At 43.6% G+C, this 27,754-nt stretch overlaps 1 protein-coding gene and 1 long non-coding RNA gene across 12 annotated transcripts in view; both read right to left on the bottom strand.

Moving 5' to 3' along the window:
- EPHA5 (EPH receptor A5) overlaps positions 1–18,623 on the bottom strand; it is a 207,059-nt gene extending 188,436 nt beyond the window's left edge. For 3 of the 11 annotated variants that reach the window (XM_066996326.1, XM_048073507.2, XM_048073508.2), the window contains exons 1-2: positions 18,361–18,623; positions 3,690–3,754 (exon numbers count right to left, since the gene is read on the bottom strand). In XM_066996326.1, the coding sequence (XP_066852427.1) occupies positions 3,690–3,754; positions 18,361–18,478 (183 nt within the window). In that variant the 5' untranslated portion in view covers positions 18,479–18,623. The remainder of the gene's footprint in view (positions 1–3,689; positions 3,755–18,360) is intronic. The other 8 variants (XM_066996328.1, XM_048073511.2, XM_048073512.2 and 5 more) reach the window with 5 other exon arrangements.
- Positions 18,624–20,424: 1,801 nt separating this feature from the next.
- On the bottom strand, positions 20,425–27,526 carry LOC106043952 (uncharacterized). Its single transcript, XR_001211995.3, has 3 exons — positions 26,845–27,526; positions 20,835–20,965; positions 20,425–20,761 (listed from the first exon to the last, which is right to left on the bottom strand). It is a non-coding gene; the product is annotated as an uncharacterized lncRNA (long non-coding RNA).
- Between the last annotated feature and the right edge of the window lie 228 nt (positions 27,527–27,754).

The following is a 27,754-nucleotide window of genomic DNA, read 5'->3' as shown; positions in this document are numbered from 1 at the left end:
TTTGTCCCAGCCGCACATAATGCATGCAAACCTCTAGTATGCCCAACATTGATAACACTATGCAGCACTTCAGGAATTAGTCTGGAGGTAACAGAGGCTCTGCAGGCCTTCCGTACAGGCAGGGGTTTTAATAAAGAGGAGGCCAGGCTTTTCTGATAGAACCCGTGGTAATTCCAATAACCACCTTCAGATTAAAGCAAACTTACTCCAGCTGCAGAGCCAAGTGGGAGCTGTCCCTTCGGATAGATTCCCTACTCACAAGCTGTGAAAGGGGTGGCATTTCCACACCGATCACGTCCAACTGGCAGGGAGAAGGTCCCTTTTCTGAGTTCCACTGCTGCACTGACCTTACGAGGAATTCACCCGAGCTTTAACAGATATAACAGCAGGTTTAAGAGCCACACATGACTGCTGAACTGCACACTGCCAGGAAAGCCATCCTGGGGTAACAAGAAAAACAAACTACCAGGATTCATTAATTCTTTGGGGCGAACCAGCAGAAAGAAGCACCTTTGCCTGCAGCAACATCTGGATCCTCACTCCAGGAGGCTTCATTTCTACCCCTGCTTGGCCACTGCATATTTCATTTCCACTGGCCTCTCAATGCTCCATCTGTATAAAGAGAGATTTTTCTTACCTTCCACGAGTATAGGAAAAATGAAACACAGCAAGGCTGAAAGAATATTGGATACTGCCAAAATCTATACCAAATAAGCATCTAGCTAGGCAAAGCTCTGCAGAGACAACCCTGAAGTGCTTCTATCCTTTCCCCTAAAACCCATTATCCCAAAGATAAGCTGGTACAGCCTGTTTTATGGCAGACCAAGGTCTCATCTCATAGGGACTAAAGCAGCTGAGGTGCTTTATTTGGAATTAGAGCTATGAAACAGGCATACCTCTAAAGCCTAATTTGTATCCAGGCTGGAGCATTGGTCTCCTTCTCCTACCACTACTTTCATTTCCTAAGGTAGAGAGCGCATTTTTCTCCTTGTGTTCAGCAAATACGAGGTGAACAACGGGCTAAATGAGTGCAGCTGGATCTCTCTGGAGCATGGAATGACTTACGGCTTCACTACACATGAACTACCATGGCATACAGCTACAACAAATTTAGAATATGACACCTACTACAAAGGATCTGCCAAAAACAACTTCATTTGGTATGGCTGGACCTCCTCACCCAACTGTTTACCTTTTTTTTTTTTTTTTTAAGAATAAATAGGGAAATTATTCTCAAAACTTTCCCCCTTGAGCCTCTGTGATGTACTGAAAACCTCTCCCAGGCATTTCCACAAAACTACCAAGTCTAAATGCTTACTAAGCTTACTAAGCTTACTCAGCTAATGAAGCTGAGCTCCTCATGCAATCTCCTAACAGATGTGGTTCTAGGACAAAGACTAAATTTCCTCAATATTCATAATAAAAAACAAGTGGAAAAGTAGCAACAGAGGTGAAAGCTGCTTCAAAAGCTAATGTATCTCCAGCTGGAGCGATATTATTATTGAAATTGCTACCAAATACTATTTGAATATATGTGAATAGACTCTACAGGAAATACAAAATACCACACATCTGTACGTGGTCTGTGTTTCCACACCTAGGAGTACTGCAAAGCATTACACACTACAAGATTTCTGCTCCGTTCCTTCATAGGGAACAGTGCAGACAGACAGACCTTCCAACATTTCTGTAAGATGTCCTGAGATAAGTTTGTTTGAGAATACTTCGAAAAACAGCCTACATTATCTCTAATCCCAAAGCTCCCCTCTCCTTTCCTAATTCAAATAGTGAAGTAACAGTTAAGTATTTACACAAGGTAGATCTTAAAATTATCAAGCGCACAACAGTATGGCTGCAGAACAGCTGACTGCAGAGCAGATAAGGGGGTTAAAGAATTAGGCCTGGAAAGTCTTTTTCAGTACTTGTAAAATACTGCAAATATATTAGGCCAAAAGAAACAACTGGGCTAAGCTCATGGATTTTTATGACGTCCCATGAAAACAAAGAAGATTAAGAGGAGATTTCTGGAAACTCAAAAACCAACTGCCTGATTCACTTTGTATTTGTGGAAGTTAAATTAAGGAAAAAAATCCTCCCTATTGAGTCAGTAACCATTAATTTGGCATTCATGAGTATACTTCCAGGTGCTGTTTGGAAACTGAGCTTGTAAATAAAGTTTCTCTAAATAATGAAAAAACAACTGAGGCTTGTAGATAAGATATTTAGCTTTTCATTTACTCATCTACACATACAGACCCAGATAACCAGTCCTGAAGTGTTCAGAAGATATTTCTCTACTGATATCCCTGTAAGGACACTTGGAGGCAGCAACTGCTTTACACCCTAGGAAAAATACTGAGGTAAGTATTCAAAAGGGAGAACGCAGACATTAAGAAGTGGACATCAGGATCTTTGCAGCGTGATAAGATGCCAACATACTGCTCTGCCAGCACATCTGGAGCTGGTTATTCCGATGCTCACACATGCAAGGGGAGCAAGTTTAGTTCTCATCTTTAAATCAAGAGAAAAAAATATCGCTAAAGACTCCAACCGCAACAGGCTTACATCTTGAACCAAGTTCAGGATGAACTAAGCTCCCCACGTGCTTTTACATTCCTGGCATAACCAGGGCCTGCAAGCATGCAGCTTGTCTGAGTGAGGCTGCCATTTCTACTCTTATCTACACTTATCTACTTATTTTATTTGTAGATAAAAAAAATCAAAGCCAGATTTGAATTTGCTCTGTAGTATAAATGCATGGGGTTGACTGTGCTTTATATAAACACTGCCACCATTTTTATGACAACCAAAGTGGAGTGCAAGACAATTCTGCAGCCCATTTCAGCCGGTGTCTAAAATCTTACAATACCACATTCCTGAAAGCTGCTTTGTTGGAGGGCACAGCTGTGCAGCATTTCTATCTCAGGATGCTTTCTCACATCACAGTGCTCATGGCTCCTAGAAATTGACAGGAACACTCCACATTTTGCAGAAACCAACCTTGCAAGGCTATCAAAGCTCTCCGATACATCAGAGCCTCAAGGATGCCCCAGTCAAACCAAGGCCAAAATTCACAGCAGCAACTGCTCACACGATTCAGTCAGGCCAAGAGTATTAACACACCTGAGCTCTGTATTTATTTCAGGTATCAAATTAGGACGCCAGGTTCCTTCAGCCTGCGGTACAATTAAAGGAAGGGACACAGGCTCTTCAAGGCGCTTAAAGCTCACCTCCTGTTCCAGTGCTGTCAGCTGCCAAAACTTTATCCGGAGCCTTAGAAGTATTTCTGAACAGCTCTCTTTGTTTGAAGAGAACAGTAATGCTCCAGACTCTGTTTCAGAAGAAAACTTGCAGAAAACTGTTGCACCCCGAAAGCTCAAGAATCAGAATTTATCACTTAAAAAAATGTAAATAACCTCATGGCTTTTTTGGTGAGGGGAGGAGCGAGGGCGCTCACTCGTGATTTATTTTAATACTTGTGACTGGCTCTACTGCATAAATAAATCAATCCCCCAGCCACACAGCTCCATTTTTCCAGTCACAGTGTGTTGTCATATGTGTTTTGTTGTGTTTTTTTTTTTCTTTCCATTGCCAACAAATCACTCCAGGGAATTTTGAAGCCCAGTAGTATACTTTCCGAATGGAAATGATTAGTATAATTTGGGTGAAAAAGTAAACAACAGACTTACCCCATTTTTTGGGTAGGCTATCCATCCTAGATCCCCCATCACTGTGCGTGAGTCCAGTAAATTCACTGTAAATAAGAAAAAAATGTTAAGGAAGATGTATGGGTTACAAATTTCAGTAAACATTTCAAGATTTGGGTGGCTATGGTAAACAGGCTGTTTATAATTAACCACGGAAGTTGGATTTTTTGTGAAGCAGAACAACAAGACAATAACTCCTCTAACAATGAAGTCATACCCTTTGAGATCTACCCGTGAAACAAAGCTGCACACGCTCTGAACTTCTGCAAGATCCAGATTTAAGTTCTTGTGATCTGGTCTTTTGGGGAGGGGAACAACTATATACAAGACCTACAGTATACAGGTACACACAAATTCATACATCAAGGCTTATACACACACATTTCTTCTTTTAAGGCGGTAGAGTCTTTAACATAACGAGGCCTTTAAGACAAAAACAAAACGAGAAACAATGTGCAGGGCATCCTAGCTATTGTGGATTCAACTTTCAGAGTATTTTCTGTGGCAATAGTACACTATTTTCTTTCCCTTGCAAATTTTTCTAAGTCTTGACAACTTCATTATAACATATCCAAGGGATCACCATCTTTTCCACCCAAAAATGCAGTGTGGCTCTGTTAAGTCAGGTAAGCAATCAGCAAACAAGTTACATTAAAGAGCAATAAATTATTCCCGAGTTTACAATATTTTCCCTCATATTGCCTGAAATACTCAGTACTTGAGTACAAAGTGTCAAATAATTAAAAAATAAATCCATACACAATTCAGCTGAGGAAAACTATAGCAGCTTTTGGTGATGAGCTTCCCAGCGTCATCTCTTGTACCCAGGGCTTTAAATCTCCAAGTTAAAAAACAGACTGAATCCACAGCTGTTACACAGAACCTCAATCTAGGAGGAACTTTCTACTATAAAAGCACACAAATTCCTTCTCTGAACTACAACACATGCTTCCAACAGCATAGTTGTCTGCATAACACAAACTCACATTTTGAACCCATGTCCCTCCTGAAAAGGAACCAATTTCCCCAACTCTTCAGTTCATGGTCTCCAATGTACGTATTCTTTAAAAATCCCACCAGAGGTTTTCAAAATCAAACTTTCAAGACCTTCAAGCCTGTGATGAGCTAGCCCGAGAATAAGCTTGAAATGAGTAGAGGATGTCACACGCTCCTTTAGAAATTAAACCATTTATGTAGGTACTGGAAAATTGGTAGAGAAACGGTATGTCTGTACAGCTATAAAGAATGGGAATATCAATCCTCTTCCCTGGAACTCTTACAAGGTTTACTGGCTGTCTCTGCACAGCCAAACACACACCGGTGCAAACGCCAGGCATACAGACCCTCACACCAGCCCAGGTCATCCTGCTGCAATCACCATAGACAACATTAAAATGTTGCCCACTGAGTTCTTCAGACATCATAATTACACTATTTGCAGGGTACCTGCTCGCTATAATACAAACACACCGATTGAGTTCCTGTAATTAGCATTCTGCTTCAAAGTGCCTTTTTCCCCTGATGAGTCAAAGACCTAAATGTACAGAAGCATAAGGATTTAATAGCAAACCATATTATATACGTAGGGGCAAGAGTAATAAAACATGAAGTACATTATACCAAAATAAAAAGCATGCTCCTTTCAAATGTTAAGGAGAATTAAAAAAAAAAAAAGATAAAAAAAATGATTGGACAACAGATCTAGCCTGAAAAAACAAAGTTATCAGAATCAAGTTGGTCTTAATCACTGTATTACACAGAAAGCTGACAACTCTGTGCCCATTGTATGCAAAACCAGCCCAGAAGGCAGCACTGAGGCAGAAAAATTAGTCCTCAGCCCTGGCATCAAACACTTGTAAAATATTTGTTTATCTAGATATTTGCAGTGGATGCAATTATGAATACATCATGCTATCACAGGGCATGTAGATGTTCTGCCATGTCTGGTACTGCTTCTAAAACAGAAAACACAGCTGGGGGCTCACAATGCTACCAAATTAGAGGACATCCAGTTGAAACAACACTCGGGGATTTTACTGAAGTCTGTTCAAAATAAGGAAACAAAATCAGGTGGCTTTCCACCCCGCAGTCTAAGCGATGTAGAAGTATTGCTATCATCTCCCATTACAGATGTCACCCCGTAACAGCCAGCTCTTCCCCTCCTGAAGGTTCAGGTTCATTAATTTCTCCTGCTCCAGCTGAAGTCAAACATCAATACCCAGCTGCTCCTAAATCATACTGTGCTTTCTCCTTTTTAATGGGATAACAGGGGCGATCTTAAAATATTCTTTAAAGCAGGACACAAGCAACATGTCCCATAATATACATGTATACCATTTCAAAAAGGAGGGGGAAGGACTGCTGCTGCCAACAAAATGGCAGGATACCCAAATTCCTTCTATTACAGTCACTGTAATTAAACCATGCAGAGCAGTATATTCCTGTCCTAAGTTGCAATGGATGCAAAACAAGTATTGATCTACATTGTACAACTTAATTAAAACTTGTCCCGAAGATGCAGCTAATGAATGTAATTAGATGGTACGTTTGACGCCACAAAGTTCTTCATGACATGCTAATTAAGAAAAGCAGCAGAAAAAGTGCTTTTATTCAAACATCAGATCATAAAAAGAACATGAGAAAACTAAATATTGAATTATCTTTCTATCAATGACAATTTTTAAATCGCTGTTATTAACTTCAATTTCAAAATAATTTTCTGCATATGAAAAGATAACACAACCCATTCAGCTCTAACTCCAGTCAGTGGAAATTCTTCTGTCGGTGAGTCAGCCGACGGCACTGAATACTAAATCTCCAGTTAGGAAAGAGGCATTTCCTCTCTTTTTTTCCCCAATAGGATCCTAAATAGAGCAAGACAAATAGGAAGGGATGAGATACACCTTTTGACGGGCACAGCACAGGAGCCCAAATTCACATGCCAGGAAAACAAAAGCCGACAGTGACTTGGAGCTCTCCCTGAGTCTGGAGACCTGCAAGGCTCCCAGGATAATTCAGATGGCTCCGAGGGGCTGTTGCAGTCACAGCAGACTCCCTGGCTGCCCCATGGGCTTCTGCCCAGAGTTGCCTTCACAGCATATCTTCTAAAATACTGCACCGTATCGATCTGCTGAGGAGCTTATTTAGCTAGTAGTTATGCAAAATCGTCAGCAAAGATGGAAACGTTTTGCTTTCAGAATCCCCCAAATTCCCGTATGAACAAACAGAAATCACCACTGCTCCATCCAGGTACGAGGCAGCTGCCTTTTCCCCATCAGCACCCCACCCAGCCATCTCTGGCAAATCCTCGATTCACTCGCAGTACTGCCACCTCCCAAATCCACCCTAATTCGGAGGGGCACCAGGCCGGAGCCCTGGTGACCCTGCTGCGATGCTGCGGCAGCTCCGCGCACAGGGGTACAGCGCTGCTGGAAACCTTGCTGCTGCTGGACTGGTTTTCCTTTAAAAACTGCAGATTGGCCAGGCTGGGAGAGAAACAGCAGGCAAATGGTAGCTAAGCACATAGCTACCACGTGGAAGGCACTGTTTTAGCAGAGGATTTATAGAAGAGCTGCTGCCATCACCACGAGATGCTTGCACCGCTTACCATATGGCTGCCCGGGAAGCTGTTCTGCACTGGAATAAAAAAGCTGAATCTCTCCAGTTTTACCCACAAAAAGGGGAAAAAAAAGACTAGGGGTCTCAGGAGCAGCGGAAGCAGTTCTTCCCCATCAAACCCGAGACAACTAGCAGCACACACTTGGCCACGGCTGTCTAATAGCTGACCACAGGAGGTGGTAGCTCAGGAAAACCTCCAGCTACATGCTTAAGGTTTACGTATTTTAGGAGGTCCAACGCCAGCTCCTGCACAGCTCAGGAGCCCTGGGCCAGCCCCAGTGCTACAGATACCCCACAAGCATAACCCAAACCTGTTCTCAGCAGCCCTGGGGATGCAGGCAAGCTCATCCCACTGAAGAAGTCTCTCCAGAAACTGCTAGTGACTCTGTCTGCCCCATAACCTTAAAAACCTCCAGAATAACAGAACTCATTTATTCCCACTTCCTTTCTCCTTGGCATCAGCTAGACGTGTCTCAACGAGCGAGAAACCTCAGAGCCCATAAGCACACTTAGCACCTGTATCTCTGCCAGAGTGCTTGCAGAAGCCACATGCATACATTCAAAAAATGTTTTTTGCTCATCTCTACCGGCAGTGCATCCATCCCACAAGCCCTAATTATTTCTAATGCTCAGTCAAGGGGAACACAAAACCGCACAGATCTATATCATCATTAACTTCCATGCCTTCAGGGTAGGATAAATGATGATTAAGTCTAAAGTCATACCACAGCCTTTTTTTCTTCTTCCCTTTTTTTTTTTTTTTTAATACAGAATAATAGCCAGGGGAATTTGCATACACTCTTGTTCTCAGACAGGCTGCTTACTACGGGTGAGCAATCAACTTGGAATAAAACCAGAAGTGAGCTAAACCTTTGCCCTGAACTGTAGCTGGTGAATTAACAGTGTTTTTTTCACTCACGGATCCCTAACAGGCGATTGGATCTGACTTTTTACTCACATGTCCTCGTCGCACTCATACCACAGGCATTTAGCAGCTTCACCATGACGACACTAGGGTTGTGTCTGGAAGGAAGCACAAGAAATGCCAGAGCCGACAGCATTCAACACTGACCTAAGCCAACGCATCTGCCCACACGGTGCAGCATCCCAGCTGATGCTGCCACCTAAGACACGGAGCCACGTGGCAGCACCAGATTGCACAGCTGAAAGCAGGGCAGGTCTACCACAACAGCACCGCAGCTGGAGTTGAAGCCACCAGTTCATGGACTTCTGGTCACAGCACCTAAGTGGAAGGGCTCCTCTGGCTCTGGATCAGCCGAAGCAGCTCCAATTCCTCTGCTCCAGTTTCAAGCAGGGAAAGAAAACAACCTGAAAAAGAAAAATCCCCCAGCCGCCAGGATAAAACACTGAGTGCTCGCGATCCTGCCAGCCACACATCCTCATGCCGTGTTGGCATCCAAGGATCCACCAGGAAAGCGTTCGTGGCTCAACCTGGGGAAAAGTCTCCGCAGGCATACCAAAGACTCAATCCTTCTGGGCTGCAACAGTCTTTGAGCTGATTTCCAATAAATCCTTATACATCAGCACCACTTGCAAGCAAAAGTTATCCACGAGGCATACCCTAGTGAAGTTATTCATGCCAAATCATCCTAGAACAGGCAGAATGGTCAAGATAGCATGAACTGATAGATTTTACATCTTGAAGCCATAAAGCCATATGAATTTTATTATTATTATTATTTCACTGAAATAAAACTAAAGTAAGAAGAAAAAAGTATCTTTGACCAAATCGATACCCTATCACAACATGAACGGGAGTAAAGAAACCTTCACTTAGAGCTTGAATAAATATTTCAAAACATCACATGATTTCATAACTAGCACATTCTTAAAGAAAAACACTTGAATGAAAATGTTTTGGTTATAAGAAACAAACAAAACACCGCTTTAATACATTTGTTATTAATTCAACAGGAATCCAAGCACTGTTTTCAGTAACCTGGGTCTGAACTCCTGCATGAAAAAAGGTGCGAATCGAGTGAGTGCTCCTGCATCCTCAAGGCTCCTACATCCTGCAGCTCCTGGCCTCCTCTGCACAGCCCTCCAGGCATCGCAGCCTTCTCACCCAGCCTGCTGCCTCTGCTCTCTCGTCTCCCTGGGCCCAAGGCAGGGGCACGGCTGCCAAACGTCACCTCTACCTGAGCTGCTTTCTCCTGCTGCTGTGTACCTCCCCGTCCTTCCTCCCGTGCTCCTGGAGTTCACAGCACTACCAAGACACACCAACTGCAAAGGACTCTCCATCATCATGAGTCAAAGTTTTTCTGCTTCATCAATCTTCGCCGCTTTTATCGCGGTATTGTTGCCGTTCGTTTCCCAACTGTTTTCCCTGTTGTGCCAAGTATTTCTTCAAAAAGTATAAATCCAAGGCACTCCAACAAGTGACAGTCAAAAATAATCCAAGAAAGCAAAAACAAATGAAGAAATAAAACTCCTGAAAGAAATCAAAGCTATCAGGAAGCAGATGTTTTGTATTAATTAGCTACACTGAGTTGAGACAAAAAATAAGCAGGCAAGAGCCTCGGAAACATTTCCATCAGTGGAAACCAAGCTAGAGTGGAGTGCAAGCTGTAGCAGTACCTATTATTTATAGCCCACTGGAGGAAGAAAAAATACACTACTTAATGAACTCGCAAACTAATATTAACTGCAGATTTATATTTTATTATGTTGGCTTCGTTCTGCTTTTAGTTTTCTCATGATTCCCTTTTATAGCAAGTGCCAAAATGCTAGAATCTGCATCGCAGATTCATAGGTTTTTAAGGCCAGATGGACAACTGCAATCACAACACTGGCCAGGAAATTTTACCCAGTGTTTTTTGCATCACGTCTGTAATTTCTGTTTGTGCATACTGTTTAGAAGGGGGGCAATATTGCCCTTGGTCAAAGCTCTTTGGGTTGGCTGCATTTTTTCCACAGGCTCAACAGTGGCCATAGCACCTGGGTGTGGGACCAGAGGCTCACTTCATAACTGGACCCAGTAAAACAAACAGAAAAGTACCATTTTTTTCCCCTTATGAGGATTTGCTCTCAAGACAAGAGGCAGTCATTTATTCCTCCCACCATACTTAACAGAAGTGGTCAGAAAGATTATTTATTTGACTCCAAAGCACCTGGAAACTTCCAGTATGGTTTGCCTTTTTTTAAATGGCAAACTCTTCTATTCCCACCTATTTTTAATTGAAAAGGAATTATTCAGTGTGAAGAAAGAGAGAGTCAGTGAAGTTTTCCTAGCCCCACTCGTGAAATCCCCTGGAAACAACACTGTACAGACACACTGGTAGCTCTCTGGAGCAAGAAAATACCAGTGCTGCCTGCAGACCCTGGGTCTCCAACCACTACCAAGGTATCTGTAAGTGGCTGAAGGACACAACCTGTTTCCCTGAGACCCTCCTTTTAAAGCAAGCACCTTATTAAGCACACAAATGAAGGCCTAAAATCCCAACAGATTCCCAATGCAGTCAAACCACCTGCTGGCAGCGCTGAAACGCGCCCTCGTGTTCTTCCCTAAATCAGCACACCACCAGCTAAAGGCAATCTGAGCTCTGTCCTCAAAAGGGGTCCTCCAAGGCACGGGCATCAATCCTGTTACACTTATAACTAAACTCAGCAAAGGGAAAGAAACTCACCAGGCACATCCAGAGTTGTCAAGGCTGTCAGCTTTCACTACCAGTGGACTTGCAAGACCTCACTGTCCGGCACCAATAAAGCCTTCCTGTTGACAAAAATGACTACTCTGCTGCCACTGAGTTCGCTCAAGTAGAAAAAAAGGAACTGACATAACGCTTAGATAGCATTCGGGAGCAAAAAAATGTTTAAGATGATCTATTGGCTTTTCAGGGGGCTGACAGTTTATCCCTTCTGTTTCAGAAAAGGGTAGAGGCTGCTAGTGGGAAGAGCACACTGTCAACACATTTTAGGAAGAAATTGTGTTTGAACATTAGCAGAGCAAAGATGGGTTAACCAAAATGACTAGATTCTGGAGAAATTAACTTAAAGGCAAATATGCAGATAATTTCAAGTAGTTTCACTGTTTTGGCAAGTGCAAAGCAGCCAGAAACTGACAGAAGTCCACCCAGAAACATCATGAAATTCACATTACTGATCCTGAATAATTAATTTACTCCCAAATGTTTCTCTACCCCCTCAGGGAGCTATGAAGTTCAAACTTGTTGTTCTGAATTCCTCCTTACAATAAGAGATCTGAATTAGAGAACCTAGGAGTTAACATTTCACAAAACACTTTGGTGCTGCCCACCACACCTCAGTGTAGTAGCTGGCACAAAAGCCTGCAACCCCAGGGTCCTGCTTTCTCTTTTACAGGCTCCCTGGGTGACCTAGGGTAAATCCCAAGGGATTTACATGCCTGAATTTCACACTGCACATCTGAAAATACCTGCTTGGCCTCCTAAACCTAGCTCTTAACCTCCCTGAGTAAGCCTGTTTCCTCTCCACGCACACCCCCAGGCACAGCTTGCTCTGCCCAGGAGCACGCAACCTCAACCCTGATGATGCTCAGGAGCTTGAGGGAGGGAAGAAAAGGGACAGGAATTACCCCGTAACCCTCAGAGCTGCCAGACCTGCTCACAGAGGTGTTCCCCATGACACTACGTGCTACCTCACCTCCTCCAGGAGAGCTCTCCCATCCATCCAGCTCATGGCCACCTGAGCAGCTCTGCCTGGCCAAAGTCCTCCTCGCAGACCTCCTGCACAACTCAAATACCGTTACTGCATCCCCAGCAAGACTGCCACAGGATGTGCTGAAGCCCCAGCATGCTTTTTCTGTCCCAAAGCACATTTAGTCCTATTTCCAAAGAGCAGAGGCAGGACGGCTGTGCTCACACGCGCAGCACAGCACCCTCACCCACAGCAGGCAACATGCCATCAGACCTCTGCAAGCAGCCACCCCATAACCCCTCCTGAACCCAGAAGTCGAGTGCTGCAAGGCCATGCTCCTGTCCCCTCCTGACCAGCTTCCTCGCAGGAGAGAGGGATAATTGCTTCCTACCTCCACCAGGATAAGCGCATTAAGCCTTCGGAGAGACTCAGATACTGCACCAGCCAAAGCCACAGCAAATACCAGAGCTGAGACTGTAAAAGAGAATAATAGGTCAAAAAGACAACTAAAAGGGTAACAAATCCCTACGGACCTAAGCTGCTGAGAGCCGGTGCTCGAGTCTGCCGATACAGCTGGCTGGAAAAGCTACTGGGGCACCAAAGGCCTGCACTTCAACAAAACCTGTCACCTCCGTGTCCTGCCAGCCAGAGAGGAGGTGAGGGACATGCACGACGAGAGCAGAGGGCAATTCATCTCTCAGCTCTGTTTGTGCCAAAAAAAAAAAAAAAGAGACATCTCAAGTACAAAACATTTTCAAAGGAAAAAAGAATGCTAATTTAAAATACACAGCAATTTTACTAAAGCGATCAAAGAAAATGAGTTTTGCAAAAAATAGTTAGTAAAAATTGCTCATTCCAGCACAATCATTAACTTTTTAACATTAATTTTTTCTATATTTATCAATACTGAGTAAAGAAATATTCCCAGTGCCAGCTCACCCAGGCTGAAATCAGGCCCCACAGCTCACTAATCCTTATGGTCTGTGAGGAAGGCATCCTTATGACAGAAAAAGATGTTTTACTATAAGCACAAAGGTTTTTTCTACTTCTTTTTTAAGCCTTTTTAACGGATAGCAGTCTGAGCACCCACTGAAAAGCTGCATGAAATGTTTTCTTCCACAGAAGTGAGCACTTGGTAACAGAAATTCACTACTTCCACAAAAATGAAGTTTGTGCCTTTTTTTTTTTTTAACATGCCATTCTGCCCTTGAAAAAAATATTGCTTTCTTCTTTCGAGGCAGAGTCTCAGTTCTCTGACATCCCTCAGCCATGGCTAAAGCTCACCTCTATTCACCAAAACAATGGAGCACTCACTAAAAGCTTGCTTTCAACTCCAAGCCAGGAAGCCTGGGGGTCCAACAGCCCCGCTTCCATTCCAGACCCCAAATACAACAGCGCCCAGCACCACTGCTCAGCTGAGTGATTCCTGCTGCTCTTTCTCAGGCTGGGGACTCCGCCATAGCTCAGCACATGATGGAAACAAGGATTTCTGCAGAAGCAACATGGAAATCCTCAGGACAATAAAGCGTAAAAGCAGCTAGATCAGAGAGCAAGGCACCATATAACGAACTGTCCTGGCTTTGCAATTTCTGGAAGATTTTACGAAATCCTGCTCCTACCTTCCCTCTCATGGCTTGCTACAAAAAGCATTGTGTATTTACTGCAAACAAACGTTTTGTTACGGGTGAGGTTTTGCTTTCTTATTTCACAGCAACAGAAGAGCAGACGTGGAGATGGACAGCGCGTTGGAGCCAAAAACGTTAGGTAACTGTGGGAGAGATCACAGAGGAGGGGGAAGAAGCTGTCAGACAAGCCCACTAGCTGTTCTCCTTCCCCCATGGTACCTGTCAGTTTATCCATCTGTAAATTGATTTGCAAATAGCTGCTTTATACATCAAATTATGGTGTCAAACATTTGCCATGCTATAAGCTGACGCTCTGTCAGTGGCTCTGTTTAAGACAGCTTGCTTGTTTTCCACTATTTATTACAATTTTTAAAATATGCCTCAAAAAGAAATAGGTACTATATTGAAGTCAATTTTTGCTATTGTTTATTTCCCTTTTTTTCAACATGTGTCATTAGGCAGCAATGCTTTTAGTCATGTACTAGAAAGTGCTGCGTTTCAAATGCTGTTTTTACTGTCAAAATGATAGCAGTTTCCATTATAAAATCATGACAGAGCCATTCTGAACCTCTTGAAAAGCCATACATCACATCATCCTGATCCCAAAAAGACCATTAGACATGAGCTGTCCCTCCTCATTCCAGTAATTCCACTGCAGTAAATTTAAAAGTTAATGGGATTACTCCTATGAGTAAAATAGGTGTACAGCACCAAGGCTACACACTAACGTTACGGTAAGTGTATAAGGGATGGTTCCAATACACAAAAAGAACAAATCCCTCCTCAAAAAGTCCTTATAAAACACTGCTGACGGGCTGAAATGCGTCCAAGATGAACAATTCTGCATACTCAACTGCATGCTAGCAGTACTCAGGACCTACAGAATCACAAAAAATACAATAGTTGAAGCACATGAAGTCAAGCCAGTAGGAGAAACACTGAAAATGTCTCATATTTATTTCTACCCAAAGCATTAGGCTAATTGAAATAGACTGACAGGAAAATGAGGAGTATCTTCACACCTACATCTACTAAACACGTGAAATACTCCTTGAAAAGGGACTTCATTCGCTGACTAACAATAAACATTGTTGTACCTAAATAGGCATTTGTGTGGTGTTCCATGACAGAAATGATACATTGCCACAAAACAAAACACGCTTGAGTCAACATACTTAAAACATGTAGGCTCGTTCCATGCTCTGCCATGAATAATCTGCAAATTATAACCTTCCTCTGTGTTTCCCTGTACCAGACCCACCCCTTTAATTGTATTCATTTATTCAAATTTAAAATGATACATTAAGACAAACCAAGCTTCAAAAATTCCCACAAGAATTCATAGGAGGAGGATTGAATGCAGGAGCTTAAGAGCAGAAGGCTATTCTTCAGCTCAAGTCCCTGAAACAAATGCAACACATATTACAAAGTCACATTTGCTTTGCCTTCCTCACCTTTGTCTAAGTCACAGCCATTATTTGAAACTGTATTTCTTTTCATCTGCTTTCATAACATACCCTGTTGTAACAGCACTGCCTCCTCAAAAGCCCTGAAATTAAATATTCCTTTTTATTTAATGACAATTATGCTCGCATGTTGTTGAGTTACTCTGTTACAAGAAATCAGAAGATGTAATGTCCCCCATTCTTTTAAAAATGTACTCCATTTGTTTTAAAAATTTGCCCACATGACACTTTCTAAGGTCATCTGGGTGATTTCCAAACAGGAGCTGCAAACCAATCCAAACCCACGGGTGACGTGTAACAAATCATGCTGAAGTTGGGGCTGGTGCTAGGGGTCTTTAGACAAGTCCTTCGTTCATTCTGTGTTTTACCTAAATAATTTACAAAAGCCACTTCCCAAGCCCTGGCACTTCCAACAGAATGATTTAAAACATGCATTTTTAAACCAAAGGAGGTGTAGGAAACCCATTCGGATACTCCAGGGCTGTCTCTTGTGCCTGTGACAGGTCAGAAGTTGCTGCCAGCAGGAGAAAAAAAAAAAAAAAAAAAAGAGATACAGCCCACACAGGAAATCTATTTGGGTTTACATGCTGTCACTTCAAAATTACAAAGCTCCCATAAATATACAGCTTAGGTAATTGCAGTATCAACAGTGTTTCCCCCCTCCCCGTCTGAAGCAATGTATTTCTCATTGTTATCACAACACCCAAACGCAATTTATTTCTGCTCAAGGAAATGTTTGATCAAACGCGATGGTAACTGGAGGGCAGCAGTTCCCTGCACATTTTCATAGGTGATGCATTTGAAAGTAATAAACCCCTCGTGAAATTCTGGCATTTCAAAATTCTGCAATATTTTCATAGCACATTTTGGAATATTTTCACGGTGACAAATTTCTGAATTTGTAAAAAAAAAAAAAAAACAGTCAAAGGGAAGAAGGAAAACTCTGATTCTAATGAATGAACTCTGCTGAAGAGTTACAAATAATGGCTAAACAATACCTGGAACATGAAACAGCACTGAGCATTCATCCTTCAAGGCACATTTTGCTTTTGATACATAGTCTGAGAAACGGCAACTGAAATAAAAATTGCTTTTATTTCCCTTTCATAGAGAAACGTGGCAGAAATTCAATTCAGTTTCCCCAATGTATATTCTAAAATCTATAACTGGAGATATCTACCATTTACAATATAGGCTAGGCATTCGATACTTCCCCATAAAAATGGCAGAAGCTTCTGAAACTCAGCTGTGCTTTCCAAAAGCTATTTCCATGCTACGGAACCCAAACACTGAATTTACTTTTCTCCCCTCCAAATCTACTTTTCTCCCCTCCAAATCTTAACCTAGATTTTTTAGAGTGCTTTCCCCTAAGTCTCTCTCCACTAGAGGGTAAAACAGAAATTCAGGCACTGTGAATTGTTAACTGTACATATCTTATCCTACAATGTCACTGTGTATTACAGTAAGATTTAGAGAAATAAATGTGACACAGAGCATAAGAAAATAGCAATTATAAGAATTTACCATCCTCTATGCAACTACATGTGTTACGTACCAATACAGCACAAGTTATCAGCTAGGTGTTTTCTAACCATGGCGAATAAGATGAGGGCTCACAACAAGACCCAGGAAAACCAAGACAAACAACTTTTAAAAATATTCACAGTTTTGAGATGGCTACCTCCATCCAAGCACAAGTAAAGTTTCCGACCAGCTGAATGTGACAACTGACCCCAGGGGAGGATCTCTCTCTGTGGACCTAAAAGCAGCCTGGGTTTGAACTTTTCAAACCCAAATCAGTGACAAGCATCAGTGGCATACGGCGAGGCGGGCTGACTTCAGCGTCTGAGGTTTCTTTCTCATGCAGTCGTATTCACATACTGCAGGGTGAGCCGTTCCCAGAAGCAGAGCCGCTCGGTAGTAATTGGCAAAGGAGACATGCTGCGAGAAGCACTTGTCAAATAATGCTTGTTTACAAATAAATCTCCTAGCAGCAAAGGACAGCAGTTATCGAGCAAGTTCAGGTCCACAGTCAGACCCCCCCCCCCACCAGCAGGGTTTTTAGCTTTGCATTTACTGAAGAGACAGAAATTAGAGAGCGGCAGTCAGAAAAACAGGAGGAGAGAGACCGTGAAGCAAACGCTCACGCTGCTAATCATCACTGTAATATTCCCCTGCAACCTCCCTGTAAAGATGCCACTAAACCAGTTTGCTCAGCAGTTTCATTAATTGTTTCCAGCCTTGCTTCCTATGTATGCCGCCTGCCCGCTAGCGCAGAGGCACCTCTACACTCGGGGAACGGTCCCGTTGACTTGGGCAGTATCATCCGGATTTTCCAAAAAAACTGAAAAGGGTGCCCGAGACGGGGCCCCGAGCATCCCTCAGCCTCTCGGCACGGTGTCGGGGAGCAGGAGAAGGTGCAGGACGGCGAAGAGGCAGGTGAGCGATGGGAAGAGCCTGCCACAAGCAGCCTCCCCGGCCATCGCTCCCACGGGTGAAATCACCTGAAACCGCACGGGGGCAGAAGGATTGGGCCCACCTCTATCTCACCCCGAGGCGAAGCCAAAGCCATTCCCATTCCTGCCCGAATCAGTGTGCTTCCCGAACGCTCGGCATCTCCGCACCCAGAAGAGCAGCATTTTCCCCTCCCTTTACTTTTTTTAAGCCACGACCCGCATCATTTGCGCTCTCCGAAACAAATTGCAGCTCGCTGATCACCTCAGGCCACATCTCTGAGATTCTGGCTACCGTTTTCCTGCGTACGTCCTCCCTCTGAAGGAGTTTCACAAATAATTACAGTGTATCGCAAAAAAAAAAAAAAAACCCACAGCCTGCTACGAGCAAGCAGCATCCCTTCAGGATGCTCAACTTCCCCATCCATTGCTTCCACCTTACGGCCTGCCATAAATGCAAAATATATACATTACAAAGATTCAGGCAGTGCCCAAAACAGGTAGAGGGGGTAAAAAGAAAAGTCCGATTTGAAAGCCTGGAAGTGCCCACGCCAGGCAAGAAAGCTGAACACACGTTTTTGGCTGGTGGCTCAGCTCCGCCACGGCGCTGGGTCCCCACCACCGGCACCTGGTTTGAAGGCACCGAGGGAGCGCACTCCCTCCCACCCCAGCCCACGGAGCCACGCCGAGACATCCGTGCAAGCCCCCCCCCCACACACATAAAAAAAAAACAGCAGCTGCAACCCTACAAAACGCCCCCCGGCTCCATGCACCTGTGCGAAGCCGCCCGTGCCAGCCCTTCCCCCGGCTCGGCACCACCATCGCCCCCCACCCCCGACGGCCCGGCCCCGCTCACCCTCGCTGCCGGGGCTGGCCAGCAGGCTCCGGAGCGCTGCGCACAGCAGCAGGCACGTCCAGGCGGGAGCCGGCGCCCCGGCACGGCCGGCCCAGCCGCCACCGCCCCGCAGCCCCATCCCGCCGCCCCTCAGCGCATGGGGCCGCGGATGTTTTTCCCCCCCCCCGACCCCTTCCCCTCCCTCCCCGGCGCTGCCCCGCTCGGGTCGGGCGGGCTCGGGACGGGACGGGACGGGGCGGGCTGGCAGCGCGGCTCGCCTCCGCTCCGCTGCCGTCCAGCCGCCGGCGCGACTGGGGAACCGGGGGCGGGGACGGGGGAGGCGGCCCCGAGCCGCCGCCGCGGAGACGCCCCTGACGGGGCGGACCCGCCGCCGCCTTCCCCGCGCGGGACCGGAGCCCGCCGCCCTGAGGGGGGCCCTGAAATGGCGGCCCCGCGGGGGCAGCCGCACGCCTCTCCCGTACCCCCTTCCCGGGCTGCCCGAGGGGGCCTTGGGGTTGTTGTGTTCCCCCCCCGCACCTTTCACCTCAGCCTCGGGGGGTGCAGCCGGCCCCAGTCACACCGGGGGGCCGCAAACCGGGGAACCTGCGATTTAAGGGCAGACACAATGTTGTCCCCATCTGTACCAGTCCCCAGCGCGTGGTTGTCCCCATCCAGGAAAACACAAACACCGCAAACTTTGTAGTGAAACCGGTACGTATCTGACAGGCAAAAGGTGATGCGCAGGTGTATTCTGCCTTTGGGAGGCTGCCACCAAAGCACAGCTTTGAACCCCGCGTTGACAGGTGTTTTTGGGAAAGTGGTCACTGAGTTTTGCTCAGCAGAGCCCTAGTTGTCACTCTCACTTCATCTTCCTGAAAAAAAAATTTAAAAAAAAAATCAGAAATTAATTGCTGGAGGTATATTCAGTTCCTCACTGGAGCCAAGAGCCCTCGAGGAGACTGCCTCCAGGTAAGTGAATAAAGACAAAATTGAGCCTGGTAGCTACACAAGCAGCAAAGTTAAGGGGTGACTTTGCAGCACCTCCTCCATTTCACTGTGCTGTGGTCAAAATACCTCCACCACTGCCCTGTCTCAGCTCCCACATTCCAACTAGGCCAGCGTTGTCCAAATCGCAGCATTTAAAAGTCCATGCTGGCCCTATCAAAGTTAGAGACTTTTCTCTTTCATTTCCCCAGCACCAAGATTTCGTTCATATTAGAAAGGCGGTAAGTGAAGACTGAGTACCTGCAAAGGTATTCTGAGCAAGGCTTCCCCCCACAAAGCAAGTTTCAGGTTCAGGACTGAAGGAAAAAAAAAATGCAAATTACATTATGAAACCTCTAAACAAAGGCAGCATTAAAAGGAGACCTAAATGCCCAGTTTTCCATGTACTGTCTTTAACCAGGAACTTCCAGTCACACAGAGCTCTCTACATTGGCAATGCTCACTTTTTCCTCTTGGCCCTAGCACCATATACAAACCTCAGCTATTGCCAAAATATAAACATAGTCCTGGACTGTATCATGCATGTTATTTTCTACAGCATTTGCACCTGATGCAAGAGGATTCTGTACATCACAAGTTATTCAACATTTTTACTGCCACCAGGAGGACAAGGAAGGGGCTTTGCTTTACAACATAAAGTGCGTAGCTGAAGTTGCCAGCCAAACGAAAACGCATGGCATGCATCTGTTTACAGCAGTGAATCAGATCTTCACTATTCAAATATTCCACTAATCTGTAGTTCAAAAGGGATGAAGGTAATGCTGGGAATGGTCTGATGGCAAAAGCTGCATGGCCAGATCCTCAGCTGGGATAAATTGCCATGACAGGGAACATCTGACCCCAGCCCTGCATCAGATTTAGGATGGGAATAGCTCTGTGTGGAATACTCATGTCTAGGGCATGAAGAAGCACTGGTAAATTTTACCCTCACACCACACCCAGAAATCAAGAAAAAGGAGGAAAATGTCCTCAGAAACAGCATCTTGCTAGCATATTCAAAAGAATCAGATGGCAAAGAAAAAAAAAAAAAAGCCAAGCTTGATGGGAGCTTCTGTCAGTTGAGGGGCAAGACAAGTTTTTTATCACAATCTCAGGTGGCAAACTCGTTTGCTCCCCATTTTCAGCTGCTGTTTGACAGTTGTTATCTGCTGTTTGGACTAGCAGGCTTATAATTCAGGGGCATTTCAGATTATATGTGACATTTTAATTTTCTAGGAAGCACTGAGATGAGCTTCATATGATTCATAACCTATTTAAGAACAGCCACCATGTTCTAGGTTTCAGCATAGCTGCCTTTTTTTATTATTATTCTGCAGGAAACCAGCTCTTATTCCAAGATATTTGGTTTGTTTTCCATCCTTCCAGTGGCACAGGAAGAGTGTCTCAGCCTCATTTCCCAGGTTGTCATTGAGTACTGCTAAAAAAAAAAAATACAGCATTATAAAGTGATTGTCTCATCCCCTGGTGGAGTCTTTCGCAACTTTACATACTATCTAGTGGATCGTGTTTGGTGGGGCTCAGTCTTCCACAAACGTCCTTTCATTTTTTCCATGAATCTTCTTTGTCATCTGCAGCAGGCAATCCTCTCCTGCCTTTTGCCCTTTCAATGCATCAGTAGGTACTGAAAGAGAGGACAGATTTTAGCAAAGCACTGCAGCATTCCTGGTAGCCTTCTGTCAGCATCCTACACTGAGTGCACACTCCATCCTACTAGCTCAGCCACAACAGCCAAGTGGTGAGAGGCTGAAATGCTGCATGTTTCTAGTTTCTAAGCATCTTCCTCAGCAGTTCCCCACCAGAGGGAAGTGGTCCAGTGTTCCTCGGAGTTCATGCATCAGAAGAGATAGGTAATCAGAAAGGAGCTGGGCATAGGATCCCTCACTATCTTCCACCAAAGGGTACACCTTTTATTTCTTTGAATAAAATCACTATAAGAATCACAAGGTATGGATCTCAAACTATTCCCAAAACTAATCCATTTCAGGCTCATGCCATTTCTCCCCACATCCAGCCTATATTTTGTATTAATTTCAAGTTGCTCTTCCTACATCTCATTAATCCATTTCTGCCCCCAACATTTCTGCCTTTTCACTTTTGAAAACAGTGTACCCTCTTAATCATTGTTTAGCTAAGGTCTGTATTTCATCCTTTATATTTTTCTCATGAGTCATTTCTATAGAGTGTTAGTAATACTGTTATACTCCAAATTCCCTCCAGTTTTCCCAACATCTCTCATAACAGTTTGCCCAAAAGTGCAATCATATTAAAGCCATAATAAGCAACTAGCTCTAAAATGGTTTTGTGTATGATGTCTGAAAATGACAGCTTTGCCCCACGTACCTTGCCACTTCATACCTAATTTCCTGTCAGCTATTACACATATTTTAAACTATTTTTTTAAGCCAGACATCTTTTGCATTAGTGCATTTCTGATTGTTTCCCTCAGATATGCAAAAGCTCATTTTTCCATGTTCAATTTCATTTCTCTACCACATATGTAGTTGCTTTCGCATCTTCTCTGTGTTCTGACCAGCTTCTAATTCTGCATTGTCAATTCGTTTCATTGGTGTACTGTTTATCCTATCATCAACAGGATACTCTGAAACAATAAACAAGTTTATCCTTCAGATTATTTCAGGAACCCACATCTGCCAACCAGATACGTTCCCTGTATCATTATCCTTTGCTAAAGTGTAGTGGTAAAATACTTACATATTCAGTAGAGCCATTGTCTGAGAAAAGACTCAATTTCATACTTTCAGTATAAACAGTCCCACTGAAGCCATGTCTTCATTGCATTAATAGAATAGAAGCCCCAGTCTATTGCAACAAATTGTTTAATTAGTCTGTAATATAATCATTTTCGTATTCCTTTGAAAAGTCTTTTTTCTAAACAAATCAAAGAAGATGACACCTTTCAGGAATACCCTCATGAAATTCAGTCATCACATTTTTTTCCCCCCACAAGCCCCTTGAAACAGAAGACCTACCTTCTCTTCAAAAAAATAAATGCTTGTTAAAAGCAAAAGCAATCTGGGAGCAGAAAGCAGCTTTGCATAGCAGACAGATATATTTGGATTTGTACCACGACTGCAACTACAGTTTTAACACAAAATGGCTGTGTTCAGGAAACACCACAGCAGCCTACGTTGGACTGCAGAAAGCAATAGTTAGCCCCAGCAGACAATCGAAAAATCTGTAGTGGGGACAGTGAAGTTGAACATCAAGTGCAGGTGGGCCACCCCTTGGCCAGATGAGGTATCTCAGTGATTGTGCCCCTTGGTCACTGCTGTAATCTTCATACCTTGGTGCAGAGAAAGATGTTAACCAGCACGCCAGTGTTGTGTGAAGGAAAATGAACAAGTGGTAAATAAAGAATTGGCTGTGCAAGTTCAAAACTCAGTCACTTGTATGGTGTCAGCACCAGTTTCTCTCTTCCCACCCCCACAAAATACAGGAGCTACTGGCAACTGAGCACTTAGGAAAATCTGTTCATTTCATTTACAGCCTGAAATTACATCCAAAGCCGTGAAAATCCATGGGAAAAACATGTGAATATTTGTCTCAGACATAAAAGGCTTAGAGAAAGCCTGACATTTCAGCCTGGCATTTTATTTCGGAGCGCTTCAGCAGCAGCCTTTGGTCCTGATAAAATGCCCTCGACCTGGCAGCACACACTGCTGTTTGCAAATCCTGTGTCACTACTCCCTTCTATCGCTGCACTGTGGTGACCCCACAGAGCCAGATCCTAGGTGTTAAAATCACTGTCCATCGGTGAGCAAATGCCCAGGGTGCTCAACATATATCATTCCACAGGCTAATAATCTAGATTAGATTGATCAGCAAAATAATCCATGCCAGACACAGAAGCACACGCTCGTGAGGACCGAGCATAGCAGCAGATAGAGCTGGCAGCACTTGCAGCCCACCCACTACTTATCAAGCATTGAGGTGTTTCTTTGCATCACACATTAAAGGGAATAAATGAAATGGCTTTGAATAGATTTATGGAGATATTCTAATGTAGAAAGTGGAGCACAGGAGAAAGTGCAAAGGCTAATATGATTACATTGTTAGCCCAGTATAAATTTAATAACGGACTCACTTCAACATTTCTCATCGTAAGCTATTTGTGTGCATCCACTAACTGCAATAGCTCAGCACCTCATGCTCTTGAATCCGTCTTTCCAACCCACCCCTGTGAGGAAAAGCAGTGTTACCACTCCTGTACAGATAGGCAGAAGCAGAAGAGATGTTAAAGATGCAGATAAAGATTACTGAATTGATTATGCCTCTTCTAGATCAGGGACAATGTCCTTAAAATATTAATGAAATGATCTTAGTCTTGTATCAATAAGAATCAGCAGATCTGAAGAGGAACTGGCTTATCTCCTCAAGACAGACAGGAGCTTTAGTAGGCACTGCATAAACTTGGGCAAGTGACTTGGATACATCTTCAAGCACTAGAGTGCTTTGTGAATACCCAGCCCTTGAGTAACTCGCTCAAGGTCACACAGAAGGTGTGTGGCAGACCTGAACTGAGCTCAAAAGCCATTAAAGCATCCATTTGCTCTTCATTCTCACTTTTCCTTTTCCAGCATGTCATTTTGGATCAGGATCTATGCTAGCAAATACGGACATTACTGTAGTTCAAGGGTTCACATTCAGCACTTCACTCATTAAATGCACATTTGTTCAAGGTACAAACACAATAATGGATATAATGATGAAAGTCACTATATTAATGTATCATTTAATAGTACAGTACATTAATCTCCTACATACAGTGCTATCCAGAACTTGGTTCCTTTCTGAACTATGTTTCATAAGGTCATTAATACCTTCTTTAATCTCTAAGGGTAATCTGGATGGCTACCCTGAATTCCTTTGATCATAGGCAGACCAGTTTTGTTAACTCAAGCTACTGCCCTGTATTCCACACTAAGGCCAACTAACTGCATCTATTCTTCAGTCATTTGAGGAAAGCAAATCCATTTCATCTCACCTCACTCCCTCCTCCAAGCAGAGCCATTTGATACTAACTTCTCTATTTCAACCTACTCCTAATGATTCCCTAAATAAATCACATCATTGTCAGTCACTTCATATCTCAAACACTTGGAAATGCTTAGCAATTTCAGCTGCCAACACATTCATTTAAGTTCTTGTGAGATGGCATCTGGATCACAGCTATAGTCTTTGAGTCCCTTCCATCAGCTAATTGCAACTGTTTTTAAAACGCAGGAGCATATTTATTTCTCTCCTTTCTTTGCAGTGTCAAGTTGTGCCATTAGGTAAACCCTGTGTTCCAAACTCATAAATACTTAGCTTGCAGAACTCTAGCATCTCCTCATGGAGAAACGCTTTATCGAGTGTAAATATATATGTATATCTTCACGTGCATTATTTAATAGTTTTGAATAACAGAGGAACAAGGTGGAATTGGGACCAGCTTTTTGCAACAGACTGCCTCACGTGACAAATTCTGGCACAAATATCACCTGGTGACATAGAATGCATACATATGCATTGCCACTCAACTTTCTGTTAATTTATTCCCTTACCCCATCCAAAAGTTGCAAACAAAATACCTTACTGAAAAGCTTAACTGTGTTAGTTTTTCTATTTTAGAAAAAAAAAAAAAAAAAGGAAGAAAAGGTTAAAAAAAACCCTAAGCATCAGCCTTTAATATGCAACTTCCATGCAATTTGAAGGTCCAGCTGCCATAAAGACACAAGCCTTTCAGACACTTTGTTACTAGGAAAAGCTACTCCTTCCATACCAGAACAGGTGGAACACTTAAAGTAGCTTTGCAACCAAGCTACAGGACTCCGGTGCATTGATAATGTCTTACTTCTGACACAGGTACCCTGAGTGATCCCCAGGAAGCTATTTTCTTAGCTGACAATATCCCCTTCAGGCGCAAGTAAAATCCTGCTAACAAAGATGTGCTTTAAAGGGTCAGCATTATGCCTGGATGAGGCTGAAACTCATTGAGGGTACACCCTGCCCCATCATCTAAGTCATTAATGAATGAAACCAAAATTTGAGTGGCCTTGCACTGACGTCTACCAGTTCCCTCAGCACTCATGGGTACATCTCATGAATTTACATAAATCCAGTTTAAGTATTCCCTGACCTGATCCTTTTCCACCAAGGGCACATCCTCCTTGTCCCATACTTTCCCCCAGTCTCTAGGACCTGGGATTCCTGAAAACCAGTCTTAGTAGTAAAGAGAGAGGCAAAGAAGGCATGCAGAACCTCAGCCTTCTCCATGTCACCACTCATTCAGCAGCAGGTCCACATTTTCCCTAGTCTTCCTTTTGTCACCTGTCTCCTTATAAAAGTCGTTCTTGTTGTCTTTGACATCCCTTGACAGATTGAATTCTAGTTGGACTTTGGCTTTTCTAACCTCATCCCTGTACAAGGAGGCAGTGTCTCCGTGTTCCTCCCAGTTTCCACTGAAATATTAGCAGTATACTGGACAGTACTGGAGTGTAAGCACACCATCTGCATCGTGAGTTGGCTATGAATAAGACCTGGCAGCTCATTACCTATTAGTTCTCCTTTTATAGCTTCTCCTCCTCATTCTCTAAACTTCATTCCCCTTTCTGTCTTTTCTGAGATCATCTTGGCTCTGGCACCTTTGCTTAATCCCCACTTAATTCATCCTCCTGTAGATTCTGCCTTCCCACGTGCACACTCCCAGACACTTCTGGCTGCCTCTGTTTTCTGCCTTTAATTCTGCCCCCAGCTAAACAGAAGAGTAGGTGATTACAATTTCATTCAATCAGGAGGTGAAAGAGATGGGGGCACATGCACAGCAAGTAGAAAAAGGAGTGGCAATCAGATTACAGCTGTAGCCTAGAGCAGAATACTTTGTAATGTGAACTTGTAATGGGTCTCTGGTCTAGGGCACATAATAGACATTTTACCCAGAGTGCAATAGCCACCCTAAGACATTTACTGCAGGAAATACTGAGCCTGGTATAAACATTTAAACTTTAATAAAACCATTACAGATGCACTGATTGCGTAGCTCCTTTATACAGTGAAACTACACACAGCAGCAAATAATGAAATGAGCAAAGTGGACTGAAGTCATTATCAGGCCATTTACATAAAGTTTAACTCAATGTTCAACCTCAGTACAGCTTCTGGTCAACGTATTGTTGGGGTCCAGAAACTAGTCACCGGACAATAACCATCTCAAAACACACCCCATCTTAGACATGCATCATACTACGCCAAGCAGTATGTTTAAATCAAGCATCTTTCCTCTCCCATTTCTTGTTCACAATATCCAAACCCTTCTCAAACAACATTTTTGTGGGGCTACACATCATTTCTGCACATGCTCAGAACCATTCCAACACAACAAGCCAACTTACTTGTTGTATTGAAAGTGACAAACATGGCTCTGACCACATAGTAATAAAAGATTTAAAAAGGCTTTTGCAAAGGAAGGAAGAATCAGGTCAGAAGGAGATGCAAACCTACCTCTGTCTTGCCGAAAATCACCCAGATAGTTGACCAGCCATTTGCACATTTGCACATTCTTTCTGGCCCAACTAAGATGCAACTATTCCAAGCCAAGCCCTGTGTGCTTTGAGGGAAGCATTGAATCCACAATCCCTCCTTTCTAGACAAGTCCCCTAAGCAAAAGGGGATTATACAGAAAATAAGCAGAGCTCATCTCAGAGATGCAGATCAGTGTCCAGGAAAGACCTGGATTCACACCAGGCATACCTGTCCAGCATAAATATCTGTACCAAGGATAAATGTTTACTAAAATTCTGAGCAAATGGGCTGATCATTGCACAGGGTAGCAGTGAACACTTCTGGGTTTTGTTTGGTTGGTATTTTTCTGCTGCTTGTTGCTGGCAGGTGTTGTGAATCCATTTCTTCCGCATCAAGCTCTCCCTATTTCATTTGCAGCAAATTGGCCTATCAACACTCTTCACAATCACCACGCCTGGATCTGGGCACCTACAAATTAGGTGGCTCCTCTGGGTATGAGTTAGGCCCTAATTTGGAAGATGGGAAGACATTCACAATCATTCTAGAGATAGAGAAGAGGCTGGTGCAGGTTTGCCTCTGTCTCCAGGAAAGCAGAACATGCTTAATTTTTATATTAGGAACTTTCTCAATATTTTCCCTTCCAATGGAGGCAGAGAAACATACTGAGCAGGGAAAAAAAAATCCTAATTTTGACAGGAGAGCTACACCAGCCATGAAGTCTCACTCAAGCACTGCTGAACGTGCAACACTGCTGCTTCCTAGACCATATTTATAAAACTATGCAGCTCTCCCCAGTCTGCAATCAACTTTTTTTTTTCTTTAGGGTTAATCCAAGAATTTACATGAACTTCTAGAAGCAAGAAATATGAACACCCCTCAGTAAAACTAC

This window comes from Anser cygnoides, chromosome 4 (assembly GCF_040182565.1).
Source record: "Anser cygnoides isolate HZ-2024a breed goose chromosome 4, Taihu_goose_T2T_genome, whole genome shotgun sequence".
Lineage (NCBI taxonomy): Eukaryota > Metazoa > Chordata > Aves > Anseriformes > Anatidae > Anser > Anser cygnoides.
The sequence above is the reverse complement of the archived record's forward strand: the minus strand, read 5'-3'. Positions and strand labels throughout refer to the sequence as shown.